The sequence below is a fragment of the Charadrius vociferus genome, unplaced genomic scaffold (genome assembly GCF_000708025.1).
Source record: "Charadrius vociferus isolate BGI_N301 unplaced genomic scaffold, ASM70802v2 scaffold332, whole genome shotgun sequence".
NCBI classification, from domain to species: Eukaryota; Metazoa; Chordata; class Aves; order Charadriiformes; family Charadriidae; genus Charadrius; species Charadrius vociferus.
This window is the reverse complement of record NW_009647418.1, coordinates 1891261-1916142: the sequence shown is the minus strand read 5'-3', so window position 1 is coordinate 1916142 and position 24882 is coordinate 1891261. Positions and strand designations below refer to the sequence as shown.

Below are 24882 nucleotides of genomic sequence, written 5' to 3'. Positions count from 1 at the left end.
TGAATAAATGTTTTCCTTTTAAGACATTTTACACAATCACAGTATTTTTGAGGTTAGAAGGGATGTCTGGAGATTGTATAGTCTAAATCCCCTTCTCAAAACAGTATCTCCACTTTGAAATGGACATACTGCATGTGTTTGCGAATCTGATTCACATCACTTTCACAGTGATCTTTCTACAACTATTTGAAAGGACACTGTAGAGAGGTTGGTCCTGGTCTCTTCTCACAGGTAATTAATGACACAACAAGAGGGAATGGCTTCAAGCTCCAACAGGGTGGATTTAGACTGAACATTAGGAAAGAATTTTTCACAGAAAGGGTGGTTGGGCATTGGATTAGGCTGCCCAGGGAGGTGGTTGAGTCACCATCCCTGGATGTGTTTAAGAGCCATTTAGATGTGGTGTTGAGGGATATGGTGTAGGGGAGAACTTTGTAGAGTAGGGTAGATGGTTGGACTCGATGATCCCAAGGGTCTCTTCCAACTTATGCAATTCTATGATTCTATGATTCTATGCTTCTATGATTCACTTCAATGCTTGTTTTGTGTTTTGCAAATTTATAATGTGAGCACATATTGCTCACTTTCTTGTGACTAATCATTTCTTGTGAGAGATATTACTTGTTTTGTTTTAGGTAGCTAAAGAAGAGCAAGAGATGGCTGAGAAGATTAGGGAAAAGTGGGAGACTCTCTTCTTTGAAGCATCAGAAGTTGATCATAACCTTGGAGGCATAAAAAAAACATTCATAAAGGTAATATTTGTAATTAATATTGAAAAAAAAATAGAAATGGAAAAGAAACTTAAACACTGTTCTCTTTAGATTACAGAGCAACAAATTGAGGACTACAGCAAAGAGATAGAAGATTTCTTCCGTAAGTTCATGACCGAGGGGCCTGGTGCTGTTGGGGAAAATCTTGATAAAGGTAAATAGATTAATGTGTGTAAAGTGATGTCTTAAAAATACTAGTCTTCATACAACTCTTAAAATTTTATGTAAAACAAGAAAATTGTGCTTTCCTTGTTAACATGCAAACTGATCAACTAGGAATGTGACATTTTAAATACTATAACTTCTACAGACTATATGCGAAAGCTGTCTTATTTATTCCCCATGAACCCTGGGATTGTTTATCTAGAAAAATTCCTCTCCTTTCCCAGGATTGGAACTCATGGCCATTTTTGAAAAAGAAGTGGAAAAACTGGAAAAAAATCATCAGGAACTGAGCAGTGTTGAGAAACTTTTTGACTTACCAGTTACAGTGTACCCTGACTTAATGAAAGCACAGAATGATATGAAAGGTCTAAAGCAGATCTATGAAATTTATGAATTACAAAGAGTAAGTAGTACACTGTGAATGGACAGGCGCACATGTATTCATGCACATGCGTACAGAAAAGGTGGGGGAGAGAAGAGGCTGCATTGTCCTCTAGTTACTATCAACTCTATTCTAAGCCTTTGCATGAAATAAGCTGTGACCTGTAATTGGCTATCCCCATGAAACCACTGTAATGATTTTAGTACAGGACTAACTATGTCTCCATAGTAGACCAAACACATACTCTTATCAGATAGGAGCAGACCTCCCCCTGCCTCTAATAGTTATTGGGTGGCATTTTACTGCACAAGTCTCCTAATCAGTTCAGTGGAACTACTTTTGGATATAGTATGTGTACAGTGACAATGGGTATCTCAGGCTTTAAATGATTTTAACAATTTTTTAATAAAGTTTTGTTTTACCAAAATTAAAATGCCCTGTAAAGTATGCTCTTAAGGATGCTTTTCCTGTTCCCCATATTTCCTTTTGATTATTATACAGTTGCTTGTGTTTGGCTATGAATCTGTCTTGGACATGAACCTGTCTCGTTCTCTGTTTGTAAAATGTTAATACAGTTACATCTGCATCCTGACTGTGGTCTCTAGATCCTACTGTAGTGGAAAGGTTGGTGGCTTTTTTGGTCAGAATTAAAAGGAAATATGACTTTTTTCTTGCTGCTGATGTTGTTCCCAGGCAGCTAAAAACGAATGGTCTCAGACACTCTGGATAAACCTCAATGTCCAGTTTCTTCAGGAAGGAATTGAAGGATTTCTTAAAGCCTTCCGAAAGCTGCCCAAACAAGTCCGCAGTATGCCAGTAGCCTTTCACTTGGAGACAAAAATGAAGGCATTTCGAGACTCCATTCCTTTGTTGCTTGATTTGAAAAATGAAGCTTTAAGAGAAAGGTTTGCTTTGATTTATTTAAATCCATTTTCTATATATAGGAAGATTTTGTTTGTTTTGTTAGAACTTTTTATTTCAGTTACTGGGGTTATGCCACGTCCTGCAGCTTGAAACTTCACTTTCTACTCAATGAACTTGTGTAATAGCATGCAAAGTGACTAGGATGATTAGGATACTTTATGTATTCAAAATACTAGTTCTTGTTTAAACAGTAGAGTGCTAAACATGGTTTCATTATTATATATTTAATTACAGTTGTTTTCATTTTTACTGCATCATGATGGTTGGTACCATTGTTGATCTGTCAATTTAAAACAGGCATTGGCAAGATCTTATGGAGAAAACAGGAACAAGTTTTGAAATGTCACCAGAAACATTCACTTTGGAGAATATGTTTGCCATGGAACTTCATAGACACTCAGGCGTTATCAGTGAAATAGTCGGAACTGCTGTTAAGGAACTTAGCATTGAGAAGGTAATGTAAAAAATCATAATAAAACTCAAAAGACATAGATTACAACAGTCTCTATGTTTTATTTGAGATTTTGTATTGGCATGACAGCAAGTTCAGCTGTCTTCAGGGAGCTGCCATGATGTAACTGATAGGAACTAAGATCAATAGCTCTGTTAGTAAGCTACCACGTGGCACAGAATCCTGGCTTTCTTAGCTTTGGCAACAGTATATTGGATTTCTGTTATTGCAGTAAGCAAGTTTGGCCATTGAAAAAGGATCTGAAGAAGGATCCGTTCTGTTTCTGTAATGATATTTTGAAATAGATCCTTCTTTATAAACCAGAGTTAGAAAATCTGTGCAAAAATTTTGCTGCATTACTTGATTTCATTTTTATTCTAAGATTATAGTTCTCTAGTTTTTGAAGACTAAAACATGCACCTTTTTATGCTCACATGCAGGGTGTGAAGGAAATAGCAGAAACGTGGGAACACCTGAAATTCACTGTACAAATGTACTTCAAAGGCACTGAGAAACGAGGCTTTATTCTGGGATCTGTAGATGAAATTTTAGAGATTCTTGATGACAACAACGTCAATCTTCAGAGTGTTTTGAGCAGTCGATTTGTGGGTCCTTTCCTTTCAACTGTTCACCACTGGGAAAAAACTCTGTCATTGATTGGTGAAGTAATTGAGGTAGGGAAGAAAGTGCTGGACTAAATAATTAATGTTTATTATTTATAATCAGGGTTTTCTATTATTTGGGTTTTTTTTTTTTCTTTGGTGGTAACATTTGTGCCTTAGATCTGGATGGTGGTCCAGAGAAAATGGATGTACCTGGAGAGCATCTTTATTGGTGGAGATATCAGATCACAGCTTTCAGAGGAAGCCAAAATATTTGACAGCGTAGACAGGATGTTTAAAAAGGCAAGTAACTGACTTGACTTGTGATCAGCATAATTATTTAGTGCATTTTGCTTTCACTTTCATAGTTAGCTGTAGTCTTCTGTGTCATTTGTATCACTGTGAATGGTATGTTACAATGAACTGAATATGAGATTGGGGAACGCAGGAACTCTGGTGTTTTACTTCACATCTGTCAGAATACTTCTCCTGATTTATCTAAGCTGGGTGGAGGTGTGATCCTTGGCTGGCAGTACTGGGCAGGCAGAATCCCCCTTTCGTCTCATTGGATACACCTTTTTATCTTTACCATGATACTAAGAAGCTCAGATGTGTTTCTATAGGTTGAGGACCTGCATACATGCTAAAAGGGTTTTGTGGGTATAACGCCACTGTTCCCATACTGAACACATACTCCCAGTATGAATATGGCTTACTTTTCTTTTTCCCATCTGCAAAATTGAGATAGTGCTGTGATTCTGAAATGCTATGTTTGTCCTTCACTTCAAGTACTACTGCATACAGGAGCGAAGTCAGGTATATGCTTATGCTTGCATAACTTGGGATGCAGGCTTGTCTTGCTTACACTTGCTTTTACAGTAGTGTCTCCGTGCTCTCAGCTTTGAAAGCATACTGTCTTCGTGTTTGCATACAGCACTGCAGCAATAGGAAACCATATTCAAAACTCTGACTATTTCACTTCTGTAAGAACCTATACTGCTTGTGCTGCTTGTGTGCTTTGTCACTAGTTAAATACAATTTAGTATAGTCTATTGCTGTTCAGTATTTCTAAACTTTCTTTTCTCCGCATATAGATAATGGATGAAACTGTAGAAGAACCAACAATAAAAAAATCCTGTGAAGCCCCTAATCGTCTATCAGACCTCCATCATATAAACGATGTGCTGGAGAAATGTCAGAAAAGCTTGAATGATTATTTGGATTCCAAGCGAAATGCTTTCCCAAGATTTTTCTTTATATCTGATGAGGAGCTGCTTAGTATCCTTGGCAGCAGTAACCCACTTTGTGTCCAGGAACACATGATAAAGGTACAATGTCTGGCTTTCCACAGTGCTGTGTGCTTTTAGGTGCTTTAAAAAGTTTAACAGACTATACTGTACATGCTGTTAAGGGTTCACTAAATTTATTGCATATAAAGAGCATCCTGGCAGCATCTTGAAGAAGCTTCTGAATAACCAAATCAAATCTGATCGATAGTCCCTCCTGGCTCTCATACTGGCCAGTAGCAGTTACAGTAGAGGAACATTGGTAGAGGAACATTCAAGGTACACCAGAATGATCAATCATTAAAGAACCTTCCTGTAGCTCCTGATAGATCTTTATTTTCTAGAAAAAAAACCAACAATGTAATTTGGGCCAGATCATCTGCTTGTTTACTCTGCAGTTGCGCTGCTGAGTTATCAGTGTTTGTATTTGATTACTTACAGTCACATCCATTTCTCTTTATAGTCCATGGAAATCTTTCAAGATTAAATTACACTTAAGTCTTTGAAACTTTGTTTCTAAATGCCATTGAGTTTCTTTGTTGGTGCATTTCAGATGTATGATAACATAGCCTCCCTGAGGTTTCAGGATGGTGATAATGATGAGAAAATTGCAACGGCCATGATATCAGCTGAGGGGGAGGTGATGGAGTTCCGGCAGGCTGTAGCTGCAGAAGGCAGAGTGGAGAATTGGATGACAGCAGTGCTAGTAGAAATGAGACGAACAAACAGACTCCTTACTAAGGAAGCTATATTTCGATACTGTGAAGACAGAAGCAGGTGAAACAATCAGTGTCGGGGATAACACAAATACCTTATATGTTATCATGAGTCTGTAGTGATACAGAAAAATAAAGACTTAATTTTTTAATTTTTACACAGTTTAGCCTGTATTTCTGTATGTGGAGGGATATGAATACATGCATATGCAGTATTTTAACTGACCAGAAAACCTTGTGTTATCTATCATATGTAATTTCCTAAGTCTTGAATTTTTATTTTTACTGTTGTGTGCACAGTATGTTTTTCTCACTATGAATTCCACTTGGCAATCTTTACACATGGAATAGGCAGCTTTTCTATCAGAGTATTTCCTAGGCTTTTGAAATACGACAGGATACCTTGATAGAATTCTGTACATCTTTGTAAAGTTTGGCTCATGTTGTAGTTGTAGCAGAAATAGGAGGAACATTTTTTTTTTTTCCTTTTTTTATTTCCTTCCTGATCAGTTACTTGGAAAACACCAGTTACTCAGACTCCCTCACTATATGTATTTCCCATAGAGTTGATTGGATGTTACTCTACCAAGGCATGATGGTGCTGGCTGCTAATCAGGTGTGGTGGACTTGGGAGGTAGAGGATGTCTTTCGGAAAGTGAAGAAAGGAGAAAAGCAGGCAATGAAACTTTATGCTAAAAAAATGCATAAGCAAATTGATGACCTGGTTACCCGCATTACAATGCCTTTGAGCAAAAATGACAGGAAAAAATACAACACTGTTCTCATTATTGATGTTCATGCCAGAGACATTGTTGATACATTCGTAAGAGACAGGTAAACACCACCCCCCAACCTACTGAGAAAGTACCAAATGCATAAATTGTATTTCCATCCTTTTACCTCATGTAAGCAAGTCTCTCTTGTGTAGCATTCTGCAGGCTCAGGAGTTTGAATGGGAAAGCCAGCTGCGTTTTTACTGGGACCGAGAGCCAGATGAACTGAACGTGCGGCAGTGCACAGGCACATTTTCATATGGTTATGAATATATGGGTTTGAATGGACGTCTTGTGATCACCCCGCTCACAGATCGTATTTATCTTACGCTTACACAGGTATATATTCAAGGATATTTTTACTAACAAACACTTTTAAAATACACTTCTAGGCAATCGCAGAATTGTTTTGGTGCCACTTTCTGTTACTTCCTAGATGCCAATGTGAAGGCTACTATGTTTGAAAACAGTTGGGGTGTCCTTTTAACCTGATTGTGTCAAGGATAATACAGAATGCATTCACAGATAAAATTTAAGGCTTTTTGTACCCAAGGGTTCATTTGTGGTTTTGCTACAAACCTAATATAAATGTAATCCAAGCTTTGCTTTGCTTTTTGGTCTGTCTCCAAAGGCTTTGTCAATGTTTTTGGGAGGAGCACCAGCAGGGCCAGCAGGTACAGGGAAAACAGAAACAACCAAGGATCTGGCCAAAGCACTGGGCTTGCTGTGTGTAGTGACAAACTGTGGAGAAGGCATGGATTTCAAAGTAAGAGTTAAAAGATCTGTGTTCTCTCACAAAGTGCCAGTTACTGCTCTTTTTCAGTGCCCAGCATAAGGACATATTTTGAACTTCTGATATATGCCTCCTTTAGAGATATTGTGTTGACTGATAATGAAATACCTTTTAAAAATGTCTATTTTGAATAAATTCTTGCAGGAATTTCAGGTGCTTTCAAGCAGGGGAGCAATGACTAAGTGATATGTGTTTAAACTCCTCATAGGCAATCTGCAGTTGTCAAGTAATTATTGCAAGATGTTACGACAGATTGCTAGCTCCTGCATATGGAAAAATCCAGAGTTTTTACCAAGTCATTAAGAGTTTTAGCATACTCCAAAATCTGTTGATGCTGAATGTTTTATATATTCATTGCTGAGATGTTTTTCTTGTTGTTCTTGTTAGGCAGTTGGTAAAATTTTCTCTGGTCTTGCCCAGTGTGGAGCATGGGGGTGCTTTGATGAATTCAATCGTATCGATGCTTCCGTGCTTTCAGTCATTTCTTCTCAGATTCAGACGATTCGAAATGCTTTAATGAATCAGTTGAAAACATTTCAGGTAAACGTTAAAAAAGAAGAGTGATTGTGAAGGCTGGTCTTGTTTTTGAGGCCAAGATTCAGAGTTAGACCCCATCATTTGATGCTGCTTCTGTAATTCATGTGTGCTGAATGTTTCAAACTCCTCAGTGTCTACTCTCAGTTTCAGAGATGTTAAATCCTTGCTGATTTCTTAATCCTTTTCTAGGTTCTTCCTTTGTGAAGTGGGATAAAAGTAAGCTAAATAGGATAATAGTAAATAAAGGGTATAGTAGCATAGTAGTAATTAGGGAGAGGAGTAACTTAACTTCGTGTGGGTTGTGAGGCTTTATTTACTCATGTTTATTGAAATTCAAAACCGTCAGACAGCAAATTTGATAGACAAGTGTGAAATGTCTTGATGTTTTTAGGCAAGATACAAACAGTGGGATGAACTTATCTGGATGACTACCTAAAGCTAAATATTTTAACATGTTGTCGTAAGTGGGTGCCCAAGTATTGCTGGTTTTCTCTTTCAGCAAATAGTACTATTTGTTTCAATTCCAAATACACATTGTTCTAACGTTTTCTTGTGCCTTTAGTTTGAAGGACAGGAAATTACCCTTGACAGCCGAATGGGGATTTTTATTACGATGAATCCTGGTTATGCTGGCCGGACTGAGCTCCCTGAGTCTGTAAAAGCTTTGTTCAGGCCTGTGGTTGTTATTGTACCAGATCTTCAGCAAATCTGTGAAATCATGCTCTTTTCTGAAGGGTTCCTTATGGCAAAGGTAAGAAAATTTTATTTTCTTTTATATATTTTATATAATTCTTTTATATATTTCTATTTACTTTCTTTTATATACATACCCATGTATATACCCATATGTGCATGGCCAGTGTTTGGTTGTGAATTACACATTTGCGATTCTCTAACTTAAATCTCAAACAGATGCTTGCCAAAAAGATGACAGTGCTATACAAGCTGGCAAAGGAACAACTTTCTAAACAACATCATTATGATTTCGGACTGCGAGCCCTTAAGTCAGTGCTGGTGATGGCTGGAGAACTCAAAAGAGGATCAGCAGACCTCAGTGAGGTAGATTTGCTACTTAGTTACCCTGGGCAGATCATCTTTTTCATTAGGAAGAGGATGTGTTTACACATCTGCTGTAGTTTGTCCGTGTAGAAAATAAGAGCACTGGTGTTACTTTCCTTATTATTTCACTTTGTTCTTACTGAGTTTCATCATGCCCTCTGCCAGCAAGTTACCATCAGAACTCAAGTCAAGGTAGGGAAATCTATAGAAAATGAGGTATTTTACTTCTTGTTAAGTCCAGGATGCAAATAGCCAGATGAATGTCTCTGGATGAATAGCCAAAGCTGTTTTTTGAATGCTGAGTGCTCCAGTCATTCAGTTGTTAATTGTGTAGCTCAAGTAGTACGGTATACTTATAAAAGAAAAATTTTCAATAGAGCATTGCTTTTTATGGCTTTCTTTTATGCATATTTTCTATTTCTATATGTACAGTTGTGATACCCAGTTGCCTGGGAAATTCTTATTCTAATTTGTTCTTAAAAACTTGGAGGCAGCTGAGGGAAACTCTCCTATAAAGTTATGTACAGATGCACATTGCAGGTTGGCAGGAATTTGAGGTCTAAATGGTGCTCTCAAGGGGACTACAGAACTTGGGTATGTTCATAAAACAGTTTGTTATTTTAACATCAAATCATGGAAGCTGTGGTGTGGGCCACTCCAGCCATTTGGCATTTGGTTAATATGGTAGGAAAAGGCAGTGTGTTGTTCTTAGCTATTGGTCTGCTTAATCCTTATAAAATAACCTTTGTTTCCTCTAGTAACTGGTGCCAAGGAAACATTCTCAAAGCTGTATTGAAGTAGTCAGGCAATAGTTTTTAGAGATGTTTGAAGTTACTACGTATTAGATAATTGGTTAGCTATTTGGTAAAGATTGATTCTGCTATGTTTTGTCTAGGAAGTTGTATTGATGAGAGCTCTACGAGATATGAATCTTCCTAAATTTGTGTTTGAAGATGTACCTCTCTTCCTTGGCCTAATCTCTGACCTGTTTCCTGGCCTGGATTGCCCTCGAGTCCGTTATCCTAACTTTAATGATGCTGTAGAACAAGTGCTGGAAGAAGGGGGTTATGTTGTTTTACCAGACCAGGTATAAAAAATGTTAATTGCTTGTGTTTTCATTGTAAACATTAGGCTGGATATGCATTGCTGCACTCTGGAGTGGCTCGAGGAAAGCTTAACTGATACAGACCAGCTGCTGGTCTTGTCCATAGAAGAATTATGGACAGCAGTCTGTTGAATCAATATTTATTTTTCAGGTGGATAAAGTAGTTCAGATGTATGAGACAATGTTAACTCGTCACACTACAATGGTAGTTGGACCTACTGGAGGTGGAAAGTCAGTTGTCATTAATGCTTTGTGCCAGGCCCAAAATAAGTGAGTATAGAATTTGATACATGGAAATCTGGTTGTAAAATGGCATAGACTGCATTATTCAGCCCTGTGTAGGCATGACAAGATCAATAGCTGACCATAATATTTCCTTGGGTTAACATGAGATGGTATTGTGTCATTTTAATATTGCTTTTCTTGCTGTATCTCTAGGCTGGGTTTATCGACAAAGCTTTACACACTGAACCCTAAAGCTATGAGTGTGATTGAGCTGTACGGGATCCTTGACCCTACCACACGAGACTGGACAGATGGAGTCCTGTCAAATATTTTTCGGGATATCAACAGGCCTACTGACAAGAAAGAGCGAAGGTAGACAGCAAGAAATCATTGTCATGATTTTTAGATACTGAGTTTTACATAAATGTTTTATTTGATTTTATTTTAAATATTTGATATTGCACTATTAAAAAAAAAAAGAAAGCAAAAAGCTGAATAAATAGAAAGCGTCTAGGGGGTTTTCTGTCTTCTGGGAGTTTCCAGCCTCAGTGAGATGGATGGAAACTATGCAATCATCAAAAATGAATGGGAGGCTTCAAAATAGCTGGACTGACATTGACACCATTGATGACACATCTGAATTCTGAAATATGTTCATAAAATCAGAGATTAGTCAGTGCCCTTGGCTCCTGTACTCACAGGTACATTCTGTTTGATGGAGATGTGGATGCTCTCTGGGTTGAAAACATGAATTCTGTCATGGATGACAACAAGTTATTGACCCTGGCAAATGGGGAGCGCATTAGACTTCAGTCACACTGTGCTTTGTTGTTTGAGGTAAGTAATGACTGTACTGTTTAATACATGGGAAGAGTTAGATACAGATGAGTCTACAAGGCCTGAAAAGCAGTTACTGTGGCTGTTCTCTGTTTAAGTGTATAATTATCTTGTATGATTATTTTATAGGTTGGTGACTTACAGTATGCATCTCCTGCCACGGTATCCCGCTGTGGAATGGTCTTTGTAGATCCTAAAAACCTGAGATATAAACCCTACTGGCAGAAGTGGACCCAAGAAAGAGGAAATGAGGTGGGAATTTCTGCACCTGTTCAGAAAGTAACTGTATTAAATACTGAGCTGTAGACAGCTGTAAAAAAACAACTTTGTAAAGGCAGTCTGATTTTCTAACAACAAATGTAATCACTAAGCCTGCAGCAGAGGGCTGAAGAGAGTTCCTAGCTTTTCTAACTTCTGGTTATTTCCGAGAAGTGAAGAACCAAGAAATCAGTTTACCCGATCTCCAGTGAGTTAACAGTGAGATTGCTTAGGTCCTTGTTTCTTACAGTTAGATTAAAAACTCAAGTCCACAAGGAGTTGAAATAAGACAACTTAGTTGGTAGCACCTGATGAATGCAGGTCCTCACCTGCTGAAAACCAAGTCCATACAACAGTGTCACATTTCTTCGTGTGCCTGTACCCTATCTTTGGTGGAAGTGATTCCTGCAAGAACAATCATACTTTGTCAGCCAGGTATTGATGAGAAGCTCTGCTGTCAAAAATTTATTTTCCAGGTTTCTGTGTACTGAATTATTGTCCTTTTTGTTCCTCAGCAAGAGAGAGTTGAATTGAATCGTCTCTTTCAAAAATACGTGCCCTACCTTATTGATATGATTGTAGAGGGAATTGTAGACGGCAGACATGGGGAAAGGCTGAAGACCATTGTTCCTCAAACAGATTTAAATATGGTAAGGAATAGAGAGTAATGGTTGAAAAAGTCTATCTAAAAAGACATGATGGAGTGAGTACAAACCTCCCACAGAAAGTACAGTAGAGTCCATGCTGAACTGTCAGTTTGCTAGTGATGAGCACCAAGAGATAAAAGAATCAGTCAGTTCCTAACAGTGCTCTTCTACTGTCATTAATACTCATATCAGTAGATCATAGAATCATAGAATGGTTGGAGAGGACCTTGAAGATCATCGAGTCCCACCCCCCCTGCCATAGGCAGGGACACCTCCCACTAGGCCAGGTTGTCCAAGGCCCCATCCAGCCTGGCCTTGAACACCTCCAGGGATGGGGCCTCAACAACTTCTCTGGGCAGCCTGTTCCAGTGCCTCACCACCCTCAAAGTGAAAAATTTCTTCCTAATGTTTAATCTAAACCTGCCCTCTTCCAGTTTAAAGCCATTCCCCCTCGTCCTATCACTACATGCCCTTGTAAAAAGTCCTTCCTCAGCTCTCCTGTAGCCCCTTTAGGTACTGGAAGGCCGCAATAGGGTCTCCCTGGAGCCTTCTCTTCTCCAGGCTGAACAACTCCAACTCTCTCAGCCTCTCCACATAGGAGAGGTGCTCCAGCCCTCGGATCATCTTCGTGGCCCTCCTCTGGACCTGCTAGAGTAGATAGACCTATAAGGACAAAAGATTAGCAAACACTCAAACAACTGAAACCATATTAAGTTTATTTACAGTTTTGTCTTGTTTTACGACAGGTGGTACAGTTGACTGTGATGCTGGAAGTTTTACTTGTGGTACAGCCTGATGATCCTGATGTTCTGGAGTGTTTTTTCTTGGAAGCTTTGTATTCCTCCTTAGGTGCTGCTCTTCTTGATGCTGGGAGAATTAAATTTGATGAAAACGTTAAACGTATTTCCTGCATGTCTACTGTTCATGATGATAACATCCTGGCTAAGCCAGGGGAGCTGCCAGGTAGGATCCTGTCGTAACTTAGCCTGAATCCCATTGATTATATTAGAAAAGTGTTAGTTTCCGTGAAGGCAGAACATCGTTCTTCCTTCCAGCTAGCTTTCCTGGCTGCTGGAAGGAAGAACCTGGCAGAGAGCAAAATAAGCTCTCTGAAGGACTATCACTGAAAACCACATAGAGATACTGATACTAGATGACTTTCAGCTATTGGTCTGTCCTGACAGAACAGTACTTTTCTATGCCAAGCTGAAGAGGTAAACAGTGAATGGAAAGCCAGTGGAAGGTGCTTAAGAAGCGATAGTATAATCCAAGTGCTGGACTAGGAGAATTTTGGTTGATGTGTTACTGGGTTAAATGACAAGTAAACAGAACATAATGTTGCCCTACTTGGTCCAGAATCTTAGCCTTCACTTTCATCTCAATCAGGTTATTTTCTTCTGAAATATTTCAGTGTCCTAGAAAACCTCCAGTTGCTTAATGATTTGCAGGTCAGCTGCCAACTTTGTACGACTTTCATTTTGATGGATCTCAAAAAAAGTGGGTACCTTGGATGAAACTTGTTCCTGAATATATTCATAAGCCTGAAGTGAAATTTCTTGACATTCTAGGTGAGTGTAAGATAAAATACAGTGATGATGTGCCTTTAGTTTATAATGTGCCACCACTGAGTGCATGGCACTTAACATGGACATCCTCTTTCTGTATTGACGGTCATCTACTCACACTTAGTTTCTTGTGATGGCACAAATCAATTTCTTCAATGTTCTTGTCAGAGTAGCTTAGCAGAAGTAGAGTTGATATTTACGGCACTGTGTAATAAATAAATGAGGAAAGGATGAAAAGCTTTTTTCAGTTAATAAGGCTTATTAGGAGCTAACAATGCCTTTTACAAGCCAGGATAGCAGAAGATTCACCGTCTGCTCTACCATAAATTCTAGGAAAAATGTCAGCTCCATGGTTCAGGTACTCAGTAGATAAAAATTGCATTCTTAAGACTGTTATTGGTTGTTACTTCAAACACTGTGTAATGGTGACAAGTGGTTTTCATAGTTAAAGACAAATTAATGCAGGTTACCTTATAGTAATACTTCAGCAAGCACAGGTTGACTTCACTGACACAAGGGATAATTATATGATCTCTAAAGTTGCTCCTAATGGCAGACTATTCACATAGAACAAAATAAATCTCTGTAGAGTTCTGGGAAAATGCTTATGATCCAAATAAATCCTGATTATATCCTTGAAATAGGGATTAAATGGAGCTTAACCAGTCCATGACCCTCCTATATGGAAGATAATTTTTTTTCTAATATATCTATAGGAGAAAAGATCCCAATGATAAAAGCTAAAAAGAGATAGTTGAGCAATTAAAATTTTCTTTCAACATTGTTAGTGAGTTGATATTTCAGATTATGTCTTTGTGCAACTGCATGTTAATACCTTGAGAGTCTGATCCAGCACTGTTCTATAAATATAAATCCCCCAGCTGTATTGCATTTTAATTTAACCTGCGGTCATATTCGTGATCTTTTTCAGTGCCTACAGTGGATACAACACGCACTACTTGGTTACTAGAACAGATGGTAAAAATAAAACGCCCAGTTGTTCTTGTAGGTGAATCGGGTACATCTAAAACAGCAACTACACAAAACTTCTTAAACAATCTGAACAAAGACCTTAATGTATGTATGAGGCCTTTTGCCTTGTTTGTAAAGCTGCATTTTCATTCTTTGTCCTTGTGTTAAATTTGCATTGTGAAGCCTGAGTCTGTGGGTAGCAATATTGACTTTGGTAATGTAACTGCAAGCTCAGACAAAGTGTGTGAATGATTTGAGAATCCGCAGGATCAAAGATGTTTTTTTCTGTTCTACCATGTACAGATTCAATTTTATAAAGTAAATATATGTTATCAAAGTGCTAGGAATGGGATTACTTTTGTTTGTCATCTGTAAAAATGGACTAGAAAAGTGTTTTCTGTATGTCTGACAGTCAAATATAAAGAATATTTTTTGAATGATCTAGTTAAAAAAAGAACAGGTAAAAATCCATTCTTGTCCATTTCCTCCCTTTTGCAGCTGCTGCTAGTGATTAACTTCTCTTCTCGTACAACATCAATGGACATTCAGAGAAACCTAGAGACAAATGTAGAGAAACGAACTAAAGATACTTATGGGCCTCCTATGGGAAAACGTCTCATTGTTTTCATGGATGATATGAATATGCCAAGGGTAAGCTGCCAGTAGTTTGCAAGGTAGTATAGAAGCATTTGGAGTGGCACTAATGTGGTCCCTTCATACACAAATCCAATGAATCACAAGTCAAAGAGATTCATGGTAAGTCCGTAACTGGATTTCAGCTTAGGATCTTTAGAAGAGTTGGACTTGTGTGCAGTAGGGAGTGTATCTGTCTGTTACAATATTTGTCCTATATATAAGTGAGATCCTGTTGGATCATTTCTTTATGCTATTAAAATCATGTCTCTGTGGCCTGATATTGGCTGCAGGTTGTGTACTATGGAAACCATCTCTTTCTCTTTACAAATAGGGCAAAAGAGTATGTGTGCATTTAGTTTCTCTCAGAGAAGAGGCACTTTTTCCATAGGAGACATTGGAACGAATGTTCGCAATCAGTGCTAGAGCTTTACGAAATGTCACTTCATCCTTGTAGTGTTCTCCTGAGTATGGAGCACAATATTTCCACATTTATAGCAGTAAGTGGCATGCTGATGTACTTTGCTCTAAAGATCTTGACTCTTTTGTATTACAAAGGTTGATGAGTATGGCACGCAGCAACCCATTGCCTTGTTGAAGCTGCTGCTAGAAAAAGGTTTCTTGTATGACCGTGGTAAGGAGATGAACTGTAAACTTCTTCGAGACCTGGATTTCATTGCTGCCATGGGGAAAGCTGGAGGAGGTCGGAATGAAGTTGACCCTCGATTCATCTCACTCTTCAGTGTTTTTAACATACCTTTTCCTTCTGAGCAATCACTGAATTTGATCTATGCTTCCATCCTGAAAGGCCACACTGCGGTAATTTCGCTGTTTTTAAAGGATTGCTCAACAGGTTTATCTTCTTCTGTTCTCAGGTTTTTTTCTCATTTAGAACCTAATGCAAACCTTTCCCTTCCTCTTCTCTTTCTCAGGAGATGAGTTTACATTGTTTTGATAAATTCTTGAGTAATATGAGTCAGCAGATAAGTTATAAAACTGGTGCTTTTCATAGGTTGAAACCTGTGAACCATTTGGTTATGTTTCCTATAACCAAAACCACAAAGGTCAGCAAACTCTTTCCTGAATGACAGTGAAAAATTTAATATAATGCAGTAGACTGCATTACTAGCAAGCAAACTGCAACATTATATAAGAAAAAAACAGTTTATTTTTTCTGTTATGGAAGTACTGTAGAAATCCTAGTCATGGACCAGTGGGCTCCCATGTGGAAATCCCATCTTTAGCAGTGAGCAAGCTTGGGAGTGAAGATGGGCCCTGCCCAAAACACTTAACTGCAGAATGTTTATACTACACAGGAATATGAATTTCTGAAAATGTTTGCCCTCAGTTATTTGAAATATACAAAGCAGGGTTAAAAGCTGGAATGTAGAATATATTTAATATCATTGAATTCTCTCTGTGCAGTCTCATGAAAACACCTCTTCTTTCTCATGTTTTCAGATGTTTAATGAGTCTGTATCAGCCATCTGTGACAAGATTACTGTGTGTACTTTGGAGCTTTATAAAATGATTATTCATGACCTACCCCCTACTCCTTCCAAATTCCATTACATTTTTAACCTGCGGGATCTTTCCAGGGTCTATAATGGACTTGTTCTCACAACTCCAGAGAGGTAAGAATAGAAAAATTGCCTTCAGTGATCCTGTACCTATTTATATTGGATGAATCTGGGTGAAGATAAGGTAATTCTCCCCGGTATCCAGTGATAGGATGTGTGGGAACGGTTCAAAGCTGTGTCAGGAGAGGTTTAGACTGGACATTAGGAAGCATTTCTTTACCAAGAATGTGGTCAAACACTGGAACAGGCTTCCTAGAGAGGTGGTCAGTGCACCAAGCCTGTCAGTGTTTAGGAGTCATTTGAACAATGCCCTTAATAACATGCTTTAACTTGGTCAGCCCTGAATTGGTCAGGCAGTTGGACTAGATGATCACTGTAGGTCTCTTCCAACTGAAATATCCTATCCTATCCTATCCTATCCTATCCTATCCTATCCTATCCTATCCTATCCTATCCTATCCTATCTTTGATGATAAACACTGATGTGTTAGTCTTTCTTAAAAAAGATATCCAGAGGTAGAAATGCAAGCAAATTAATTATTTGCCCTTATGAAAAGAACAAAACTAAAGAGTAAGAAAAAAGTCAATCCAGACCTTGGTCGCTGTTATTAACCATATGGCCTTAGGAATCATGTCAGCTCATTTGGTGCAGTCTGATATTCCAATGTTAATGTAGGTTTCCAACAGTGACCCAGATGGTGAGAGTTTGGAGAAATGAGTGCCTGAGGGTTTTCCATGACAGGCTGATTAATGAAGCAGACAAAGCGTTGGTGAGTAATTTCTTTCAATTTTTAGTAGTCACTGACTATTACTATGGCAACTAATTTGCAACGACAACATTACCAACCGTTGTACTCAGGTCTTGCAGTCAGCCTGCAGACTTGTCTAACCACTATGTTGCTCCATTAATTTAAAACATGGCCCATGCAGTTTTCTTTTGTAAAATAAAGTGACTATGGTAGACTAAGTGAGCAGGTCGGCTGAAGGAATGGAAAGTGTCACTTGGTTTGTGGGTCCAGGAAAATCGGTTAGCAGTGGCACAGGTGACAAACTGTGAGAGCAGTGGCACAGGTGACAAACTGTGAGAGCAGGGCAGGCAGAAACTCAGGAAATCACTTCATTTTCAAGTCAGTATTTTCCTTTAGGAAGGATTGTATCAGAATGTGACTATACAATCAAGTAGGAAAAAGTAGGATAAGAGTTGAGTCCTTAAACAATGCATTCAGTTTTGGCTGTTATGCGAACTGGAAGACACTCCAAATTACACCTTAAAACATACGAGAGAAGGACACCAGTTTTATTCCTTGAAAATTAGGGGAGGATTTAGGTAAAATTTACTTACATATAAGCTTAGATGAAAAGAGGTAGATTAAGGTGACTTCAGATTTTTCTGCTTAAAACTTTCTCCTCTAACATACGAAGATACAATTCCAGCTCAATTTTCATAGCTCAGAATAATTATATTGCAACTTTTCTGTATTTGTACATTCTGTATTCATTCAGACTTTCAAGATTGTGAGAAGTCTTGATGGCAAGACATCCATGAACGCTGTGAAGCAAGTTTTATTAATATAATATTTACACCAATATAAAAGAAGGGGTTTTTTTAACAGGCTTATCCTTTTTTGTCTTAAACTTCTGCAGTCCATTGGCTTGGATGATTCTTGAACTGCCTAGTAGACCATTTTAGGTCATACATAGCACCCACTAGGAGGCTGTGGTCTTTGGATCTTCTAGTGACAAATTCTCTTGAAATCCGTCAGTATTTGAGAAAGAATCTGCAATATAACCCTTCTGAGTGTTACTGGATTCAGAGTTATTTGCTTTGTTGTGTTGCCTGACTCATTTCATATACTTGAAGGTACAAGGTCATATAAAAAAACTGATTGAAGAGAATTTCAGAGATGACTTGGAGCAGGCCATGAGGGATCCGATTCTTTTTGGAGATTTTAGAATGGCACTGAGTGAAGGAGAACCTCGCATTTATGAAGATATCCAGGACTATGATGCAGCAAAAGCTCTCTTTCAGGTAGTGTGCATCAGCTTGGAACCGTGCCTGATTCTGTCTCTATGCCTGATGAATGGGCAGAAGCCTGCTTCAAACTGTAGGAAATCTGGTCTCTTTTTGTGTGCACATAGAATTTTATGTGCATTGTTACGCGTTTGGGGTCTGCAGTAATGAAAATTGAGAATCAGCTACAGAGTTGGCAGAGTTTTCCAGTAGTTTATTTTCCCTGAGGAAGGGGAAAGGAATAATGCTGCTAAATTGGTTGTTATTTTATTAATTTTCTTAATTGTTTCCTTGGTCTCCTAGTAACATTATGTCCACCTTTCTCTGCAGGAGATTTTGGAGGAATATAATGAATTTAATATTAAAATGGATCTGGTTCTTTTTGAGGATGCTTTGGAGCACTTAATCCATGTACATCGCATCATACGGATGGATCATGGGCATGCCCTGCTCATAGGAGTGGGAGGCTCAGGAAAACAGTCTCTAACAAGACTGGCTGCTTTTACAGCTGGATGTGAGGTTAGTGACCCTGCATCTTTGCAGTGAAAGAAGACAAGGAAAGCAATATTGTGATCAGGATTAAATTAGCAGAGTAGGGGAAAGTCAGTCTGTCAAGATAAGATCAGGCTGGCATCTCTTCCCTGCGGAGAGAAAAACAGGGTGAAGTGATTGCCAGGAGGTCTAAGATGATGACTGCGGGTGATCTGGGCAGGAAGATGTTGGTGCCTGAATCTGGGTTTTGGCACTGGAGAGAGAGAAGGATGGGCTTGGGGGTGAACAACTAGTAGTCCCTAACTATTGCTTTTGTTACTTACTGTATTACAGCAGCACTCCAGTGCTGCTTGAGGAACCTTGTTGTGATTGATACTGCAATATTTCAGATAGGAAATGTTCTTCTCTCAGAGGTACAGTCTCGTACAGGGGCTGTTGGCTTGGAAGGGAAGAACAAAAAAAAAGGTGGATGAACACAAAGCAATTTTGAAAATGCAATCTTGCAGGGTTGTACAAATGTAATTTTAAAAAAAGAATGTAGTGCATAGTTTTTTTAATACTTACACATTTACTGATGATAGATGCCAAACGAAAACCCTTGATCCAGTCTAACTGAAATTTAGAGTTACCATGATGTCTTGGGTCCATCTGTGTCTTCTCAGTATATATTTGCATCCTTAGGTATTTGAGATCATCTTGAGTCGAGGATATGGAGAAAATAATTTCCGAGAAGATTTGAAAAATTTGTACCAGAAGCTGGGTATTGAGAAGAAGTCAACGGTCTTCTTGTTTACAGATGCCCATGTAGCAGAAGAGAGTTTTCTGGAACTCATCAACAACATGTTAACTTCAGGTGATACAGGCAGCCTCAATTACTCCCAATCAGCATCTACTTGTGACTCATAATCTCAAATGTACTCATGATCCAGCTATTACTGTATCACCCTGTGCCCTCTGCTGCTTTAGTTAGTTATACCTTTCGGTACTGCCTGAAATGATTTTGGCCTTAATAATGGCATTTTGGCATCTTCTTAGAGTCATTTATATGTGTCTGGGAAGGCTATAGGGTTAATTCACACTAATGTTGCTGGAGTCTCGGATTTCTTCCAAGACTGCTGCATTTGGCCACAAGCCCACCTTTTGTCCCACTGGCTTTTGAACAGCATTTACCTGAACTGCAGCAGCTGCTTATATATATATATGTCCGAAACTGTAGTTTAGTGTCTTTTAGTGAATGCAGCAGCTGAAAATGAGCAGCAGCTGGCACTGTGTGACCACTCTCTCTATAGAAGTTTCTACATAGTCTGATTTGAAAACAGATGTGTTAAATCTTATCCCTTTCATTGGTCTAGTTTTCCCTGTTCCTGTTCTGCTTATGTCTGTCATTAGGTAACTTAAGCAATATTAGCATGTGACTGAGAGAATGAAAATGTGAACTGATAGTTTGTGGACACTAATGAAGATTTTCTTTTCAGAGTTAAAAGCACTTTATGTTCTTGTGACATTTTGTATACGTTGCTGAAGCCCAAACAAAAATTAATTAATTATTCCTCCAAATCCCCGTGAATCATCTTGAGTACTGTCTCTCTATTTTCCGTGGGGGCTAGGGGGAGGACGAGAAGCATAAGAGAGATTAATAGGCTCATTCAAAACTACCCAGAATCATTTTTGCAGAACTAGGTTTAAAATTTGTGCCTCTGGTTTCTCATCTTGCCCTATCCCCACCCATATGGTTTTCTCTTACTGGTTGTTCTCACTAGCATTCTTCTGTCCTTATGTTACAGGAATGGTGCCAGCCCTTTTTGCAGATGATGAAAAAGACACCATACTAAGTCAGATTGGAGAAGAAGCTACTAAAGCTGGCATGAACCCAGCTAAAGAGAGTATCTGGCAATATTTTGTAAACAAATGTGCAAACAACCTTCACATTGTCCTGGGAATGTCCCCAGTTGGGGATGATCTGAGAACGTGGTGCAGAAATTTCCCAGGTATCAATTGCTTGTTCCCTTCCTTATGAAACACAGGCTTGCAGGAAAGAGCACATCTCCAATGGACAGTCAGAGGTGTCTGACAGCTAAAGCTAAGCAGCACAGACTTCACGGTTAAGCATTTGCAGTGCATGATTTTTTCTTCCAGTTAATTACCGCATATTGGTGGGTATTATTGATTAGCATTTACCAGATCAGTTCATTTTCCAGCTGAACAGCTAGAAATCAATTAGTCCTCCTCATTGATATGGAAATATGCAGCCTATGTCTGCAGCCTGCCTTCTGTAGTTTGCAGAAGAATGCATGGTATTAAATTATTATGAAACCAGGATGGTGGTAAGAGAAATGTTTTTGTATCTGAAGCCAAAAGAACGGCATGGTGAGAGGGACACTCACTGAGAGAAAAAACACCTGAGCCTGGTGGATGCTGCACTGCAGCAGGTGGCTGTAAGGAGTCCTGGGAGACTGAAAAGACACGTGAAAGATGGGTATGGGTGGGAATCCTAACTCAGGCATTAAAATACCTTGTTGCAACTCTTGACTTCATCCTGTAGAATGGTACAGCCTAAAGGATAGCACAATGAGGTTAGCAGACACAGGTGCAAAGCTGATTGTTTACTATCAAAATGGAAGTATTGACTTTATGGTAAATATTGCTGCTAAGCAGGAGTCAAATAAGACAGATTCTGCAGATTCTTGGTGCAAATAAAGTTAAGCACAGGACTGCCTGGCAGATTAGGGTCTAGTTTTACAATGTAATTTTTCAGATAACACTATCCTTTCATTTTAAGGTCTTGTCAACAACACTGGTATTGACTGGTTTTTGCCCTGGCCCCCCCAGGCCTTGTACGCAGTTGCACAATCCTTTATCGGTATGTAAAATGTCAGTATTTTAACCCATTAACCCTTGAGATAGCTTAAGAAATATATCCTTTACTTTGCAGTTCCCATTGTGCTTGTGTCTAAATGAGTGATGCAAAATCCCAGTCAAAAAATGCTTTTGGATGGAAGTTTCTTACTCCAATAGATTTAAAAAATTGCTAAAATTCAGGTTCTCAACTCTGCAGACAATGTGGTCTGCCTAGCTTTAATCTTGCTTTTTGCCCCAGAAAAGACTGATACCTGACTTAGATGTACATAAGAAAAATGGTAACTGGCAGACTCTTAAAAAACCAAAGACCTTTGAATTTTTTTATTTCTTCTGCCCAATTTTAGGAAATAACACACGCATCCCATCGGAGACCTCTAAGTCAGTGATTGAGCATATAGTCATGGTGCATGAATCCGTAGGGGATTTCAGCAAGAGGTTTCTGCAGAAACTGAGACGTAGCAACCATGTCACACCAAAGAATTACCTTGATTTTATCCATACTTATTCAAAATTGCTGGAGGAGAAAAATGAGTTTATTTTAGGTAAGGCTGTGTAGATGTTTTTGACTTTTTAATAAGTGATTTAAATATGTTAAAAAAATTGTAGTGAGAAACCCACATGTTGCCCACATTATACAAAATTCACTTTATCAGTACTGTCTCAAATGCTGTGTTGGCATCTGGTTTTGACATTGGACCAATATCCTGGCCACATGTGAATGTTCAGACTCTGTCTGTGTACGGTGGACTCTCCTCAAATTCTTTAGTGCATCAACCTGAGCCAGAATCTCCAAACCAGGCACTGCTTGGGGAAGAGTCTGATCGAATCTAATACCAGCCTAGCATAGTGCAAGGTTTGACATTCTTCCTCAAGCAGCAAGTCTTATTCATACTTCATTGGGCACTGAAATATGTGAAGAGGATAAAGCCTGAACAGTATAATCTGGAAAGCAAGTTGTGGCACAGGGAGACTTAGGAAAGGAAAAATGTCTCAGAGTCATTTGCCTTTCATGAACAAGGTTGCCTTGCTGCAAAGTGCACCTATAAGCACATTTACCTTCTGTGAGATTGTCTATTGCTCTGTGATAGTGCACAATCAATGCATCACTAACATTTCTGCCTTTTTTTCCTACCTAGCACAATGTAAACGGCTGGATGGGGGCTTAGTTAAACTGAAGGAAGCTAGTATACAGCTGGTTGAGCTGAACAAGAAACTTGCTGAGCAAAAGATTGTGTTAGCAGAAAAATCAGCTGCTTGTGAGGCTTTGTTACAAGAGATTTCAGCAAACACAGAAGCAGGTAGGTAGTTTACAGGCTAAGCAAGGCTCGCATAGTCTGTGTTGTGTTGGGTTGACCCCAGCTCAACCGTCTAAGAGCTCCTGCTGCTTCTAGAGGTAACCCTCGTGTTCTATCTGTGCTGATCTAGTGTCATGCTAGAAGAGTAGGTCCCCTATCTTGCCCAGATTGCCATCTTTGTAATATATTTGGCCTACAGTACTTTACACAACTCAATACTATGTTCTCCTGCCCTTGTTTCCCTTTCCAAGGTGTAGGGCATAGCGTGGGAAAGAGGCATTAGCAAGAAAGGGACCTTCTGATTCAGAAAATTACTATTAGAGGAAAACAGAGGGAAGCATGGGAGGAAAAGAGATTATGTATGCTCTTGTGTGGAACACCAACAGTGTTCCTAACCTGGCGATGGAACTGTAAATATTGGCAAGCTAGCAACAAAAAGGTACTGAGTTGATGGTAATGTCTGATTTTCAGCCAAGAGCAAATCTATGTTAGTATATGTTCTGTATACAAATTTGAATAATCCACTTATGGTCCTGCCTTTACAATTCCTAGCTGAGGAGAAGAAAAAACTGGCTGAAGAAAAAGCTGTGGAGATAGAGGAACAGAATAAGATTATCGCTGTGGAGAAGGCGGCTGCTGAGACAGCTCTGGCTGAAGTCATGCCTATTTTAGAAGCTGCCAAACTGGAGCTTCAAAAGCTTGACAAGTCTGATGTTACTGAAATAAGGTGACTCATTTGGATGTACAGTAGCATGAACTCTTGGAATTCACTGAGAGACTCTTGTGTGCAGGGTCTGAACCTTGGCGTCACCTTTCTCACCTGCGTGGTGTGTGGGTAAAGTCAGGACATCAGTTGTCTGGGTGCAGAGGTCACAACAGGATCCCCTGATTCTTAGCCCAGGACTTGCCCCCAGTCCTCTTCTTCCTCTCCTTCATTTGATGTCTTCCCCATAATTCTCTACCATGTGTCTGATGCACTAGAAACCACTATAATTTTTGCCTGAGCAGTGGCTGTCCAAACCCCTCATTCCTCCTCTGTTTTTATTCTGTGTGAATACCAGTACCACATACCATTTTTCAGGGATGCTTTGATAGCATGAAAATGTATTTCTCTGCTGAGTTAACTTCTTCCTGTGTTTTTATAATACTTCTTGTGTTTGAGGATAGATATGAAAGCTTAGTATTTAATTGATCAAATTGTCTGAATACAAGAATTGGTTTTGAGCTTTTGACTAGTTAGTAATTTCTTGTCTGTCCTGGGTTATCTTTTTCACTTTGTTTAGGATGTCTTATGTACTAGCTCCTGTTGTATTACAATGGCTCTCTTAATGGGAAGTACCTGTGTCTGGCATCATGTGCTTTGTCTCCTCCTTTTCCTCCTCTACTGTTGTCTTCATCTGTTTTCTAGATCCTTTGCAAAACCCCCTAAGCAGGTGCAGGCTGTTTTGGAATGTGTTCTTATAATCAGAGGTTACAAAGAATTAAACTGGAAGACAGCCAAAGGAATGATGTCTGAGGCAAACTTCCTGCGATCCCTGATGGAGATAGATTTTGATGGAATTACTCAGAGCCAAGTGAAATCTGTCCGAGGTAAACTACGGATCTGTATACTTGGAATGAATGTAGGATCTTGTCAATGTGATTAGCCATGTCAGCAGCAGTCCTTCCAGTGTTATTTGGGAGGGTGGGATTTGCTTTGTGCAAAGGGACAACACTGTCCGCAATGCTGCAGATTTTGCACTGTTGGGATGACTGGATTTTTCAGAGTTCAAAGACCTTCTGCTATGTGTTACCTCCAGTTTATACCTTAGCTAGGGTCTTATACACTCTGATTTAGAGCAGGCAAGAAACAAACAGGATAGCTGAGCAGGCCTGCTGTCTGCTTTTAGCCACTTAGTAGAATTATGACCTCATCCATGTGGTGCCAATTAAAATGTGATATATA

The 24882-nt window shown here is 39.0% G+C and overlaps 1 protein-coding gene across 1 annotated transcript in view; it reads left to right on the top strand.

Annotated features, from left to right (window-relative positions):
• The window catches only part of DNAH10 (dynein, axonemal, heavy chain 10), a gene marked incomplete at its 5' end in the record, with an annotated part of 58555 nt that overhangs the window by 17651 nt on the left and 16022 nt on the right, over positions 1-24882 (top strand). The window contains 37 exons of the mRNA XM_009880332.1: positions 636-752; positions 822-924; positions 1160-1338; positions 2011-2222; positions 2539-2695; positions 3133-3366; positions 3475-3597; positions 4389-4622; positions 5134-5357; positions 5861-6130; positions 6225-6408; positions 6701-6835; positions 7250-7402; positions 7962-8150; positions 8312-8458; positions 9354-9545; positions 9715-9833; positions 10002-10160; positions 10490-10625; positions 10755-10877; positions 11399-11533; positions 12277-12493; positions 12979-13098; positions 14027-14172; positions 14566-14718; positions 15259-15519; positions 16162-16334; positions 16957-17050; positions 18142-18309; positions 18622-18810; positions 19465-19636; positions 20568-20771; positions 21563-21643; positions 21987-22184; positions 22779-22940; positions 23490-23664; positions 24346-24527. Of these exons, the coding sequence (XP_009878634.1) occupies positions 636-752; positions 822-924; positions 1160-1338; positions 2011-2222; positions 2539-2695; positions 3133-3366; positions 3475-3597; positions 4389-4622; positions 5134-5357; positions 5861-6130; positions 6225-6408; positions 6701-6835; positions 7250-7402; positions 7962-8150; positions 8312-8458; positions 9354-9545; positions 9715-9833; positions 10002-10160; positions 10490-10625; positions 10755-10877; positions 11399-11533; positions 12277-12493; positions 12979-13098; positions 14027-14172; positions 14566-14718; positions 15259-15519; positions 16162-16334; positions 16957-17050; positions 18142-18309; positions 18622-18810; positions 19465-19636; positions 20568-20771; positions 21563-21643; positions 21987-22184; positions 22779-22940; positions 23490-23664; positions 24346-24527 (6220 nt within the window). The remainder of the gene's footprint in view (positions 1-635; positions 753-821; positions 925-1159; positions 1339-2010; positions 2223-2538; positions 2696-3132; positions 3367-3474; positions 3598-4388; positions 4623-5133; positions 5358-5860; positions 6131-6224; positions 6409-6700; positions 6836-7249; positions 7403-7961; positions 8151-8311; positions 8459-9353; positions 9546-9714; positions 9834-10001; positions 10161-10489; positions 10626-10754; positions 10878-11398; positions 11534-12276; positions 12494-12978; positions 13099-14026; positions 14173-14565; positions 14719-15258; positions 15520-16161; positions 16335-16956; positions 17051-18141; positions 18310-18621; positions 18811-19464; positions 19637-20567; positions 20772-21562; positions 21644-21986; positions 22185-22778; positions 22941-23489; positions 23665-24345; positions 24528-24882) is intronic.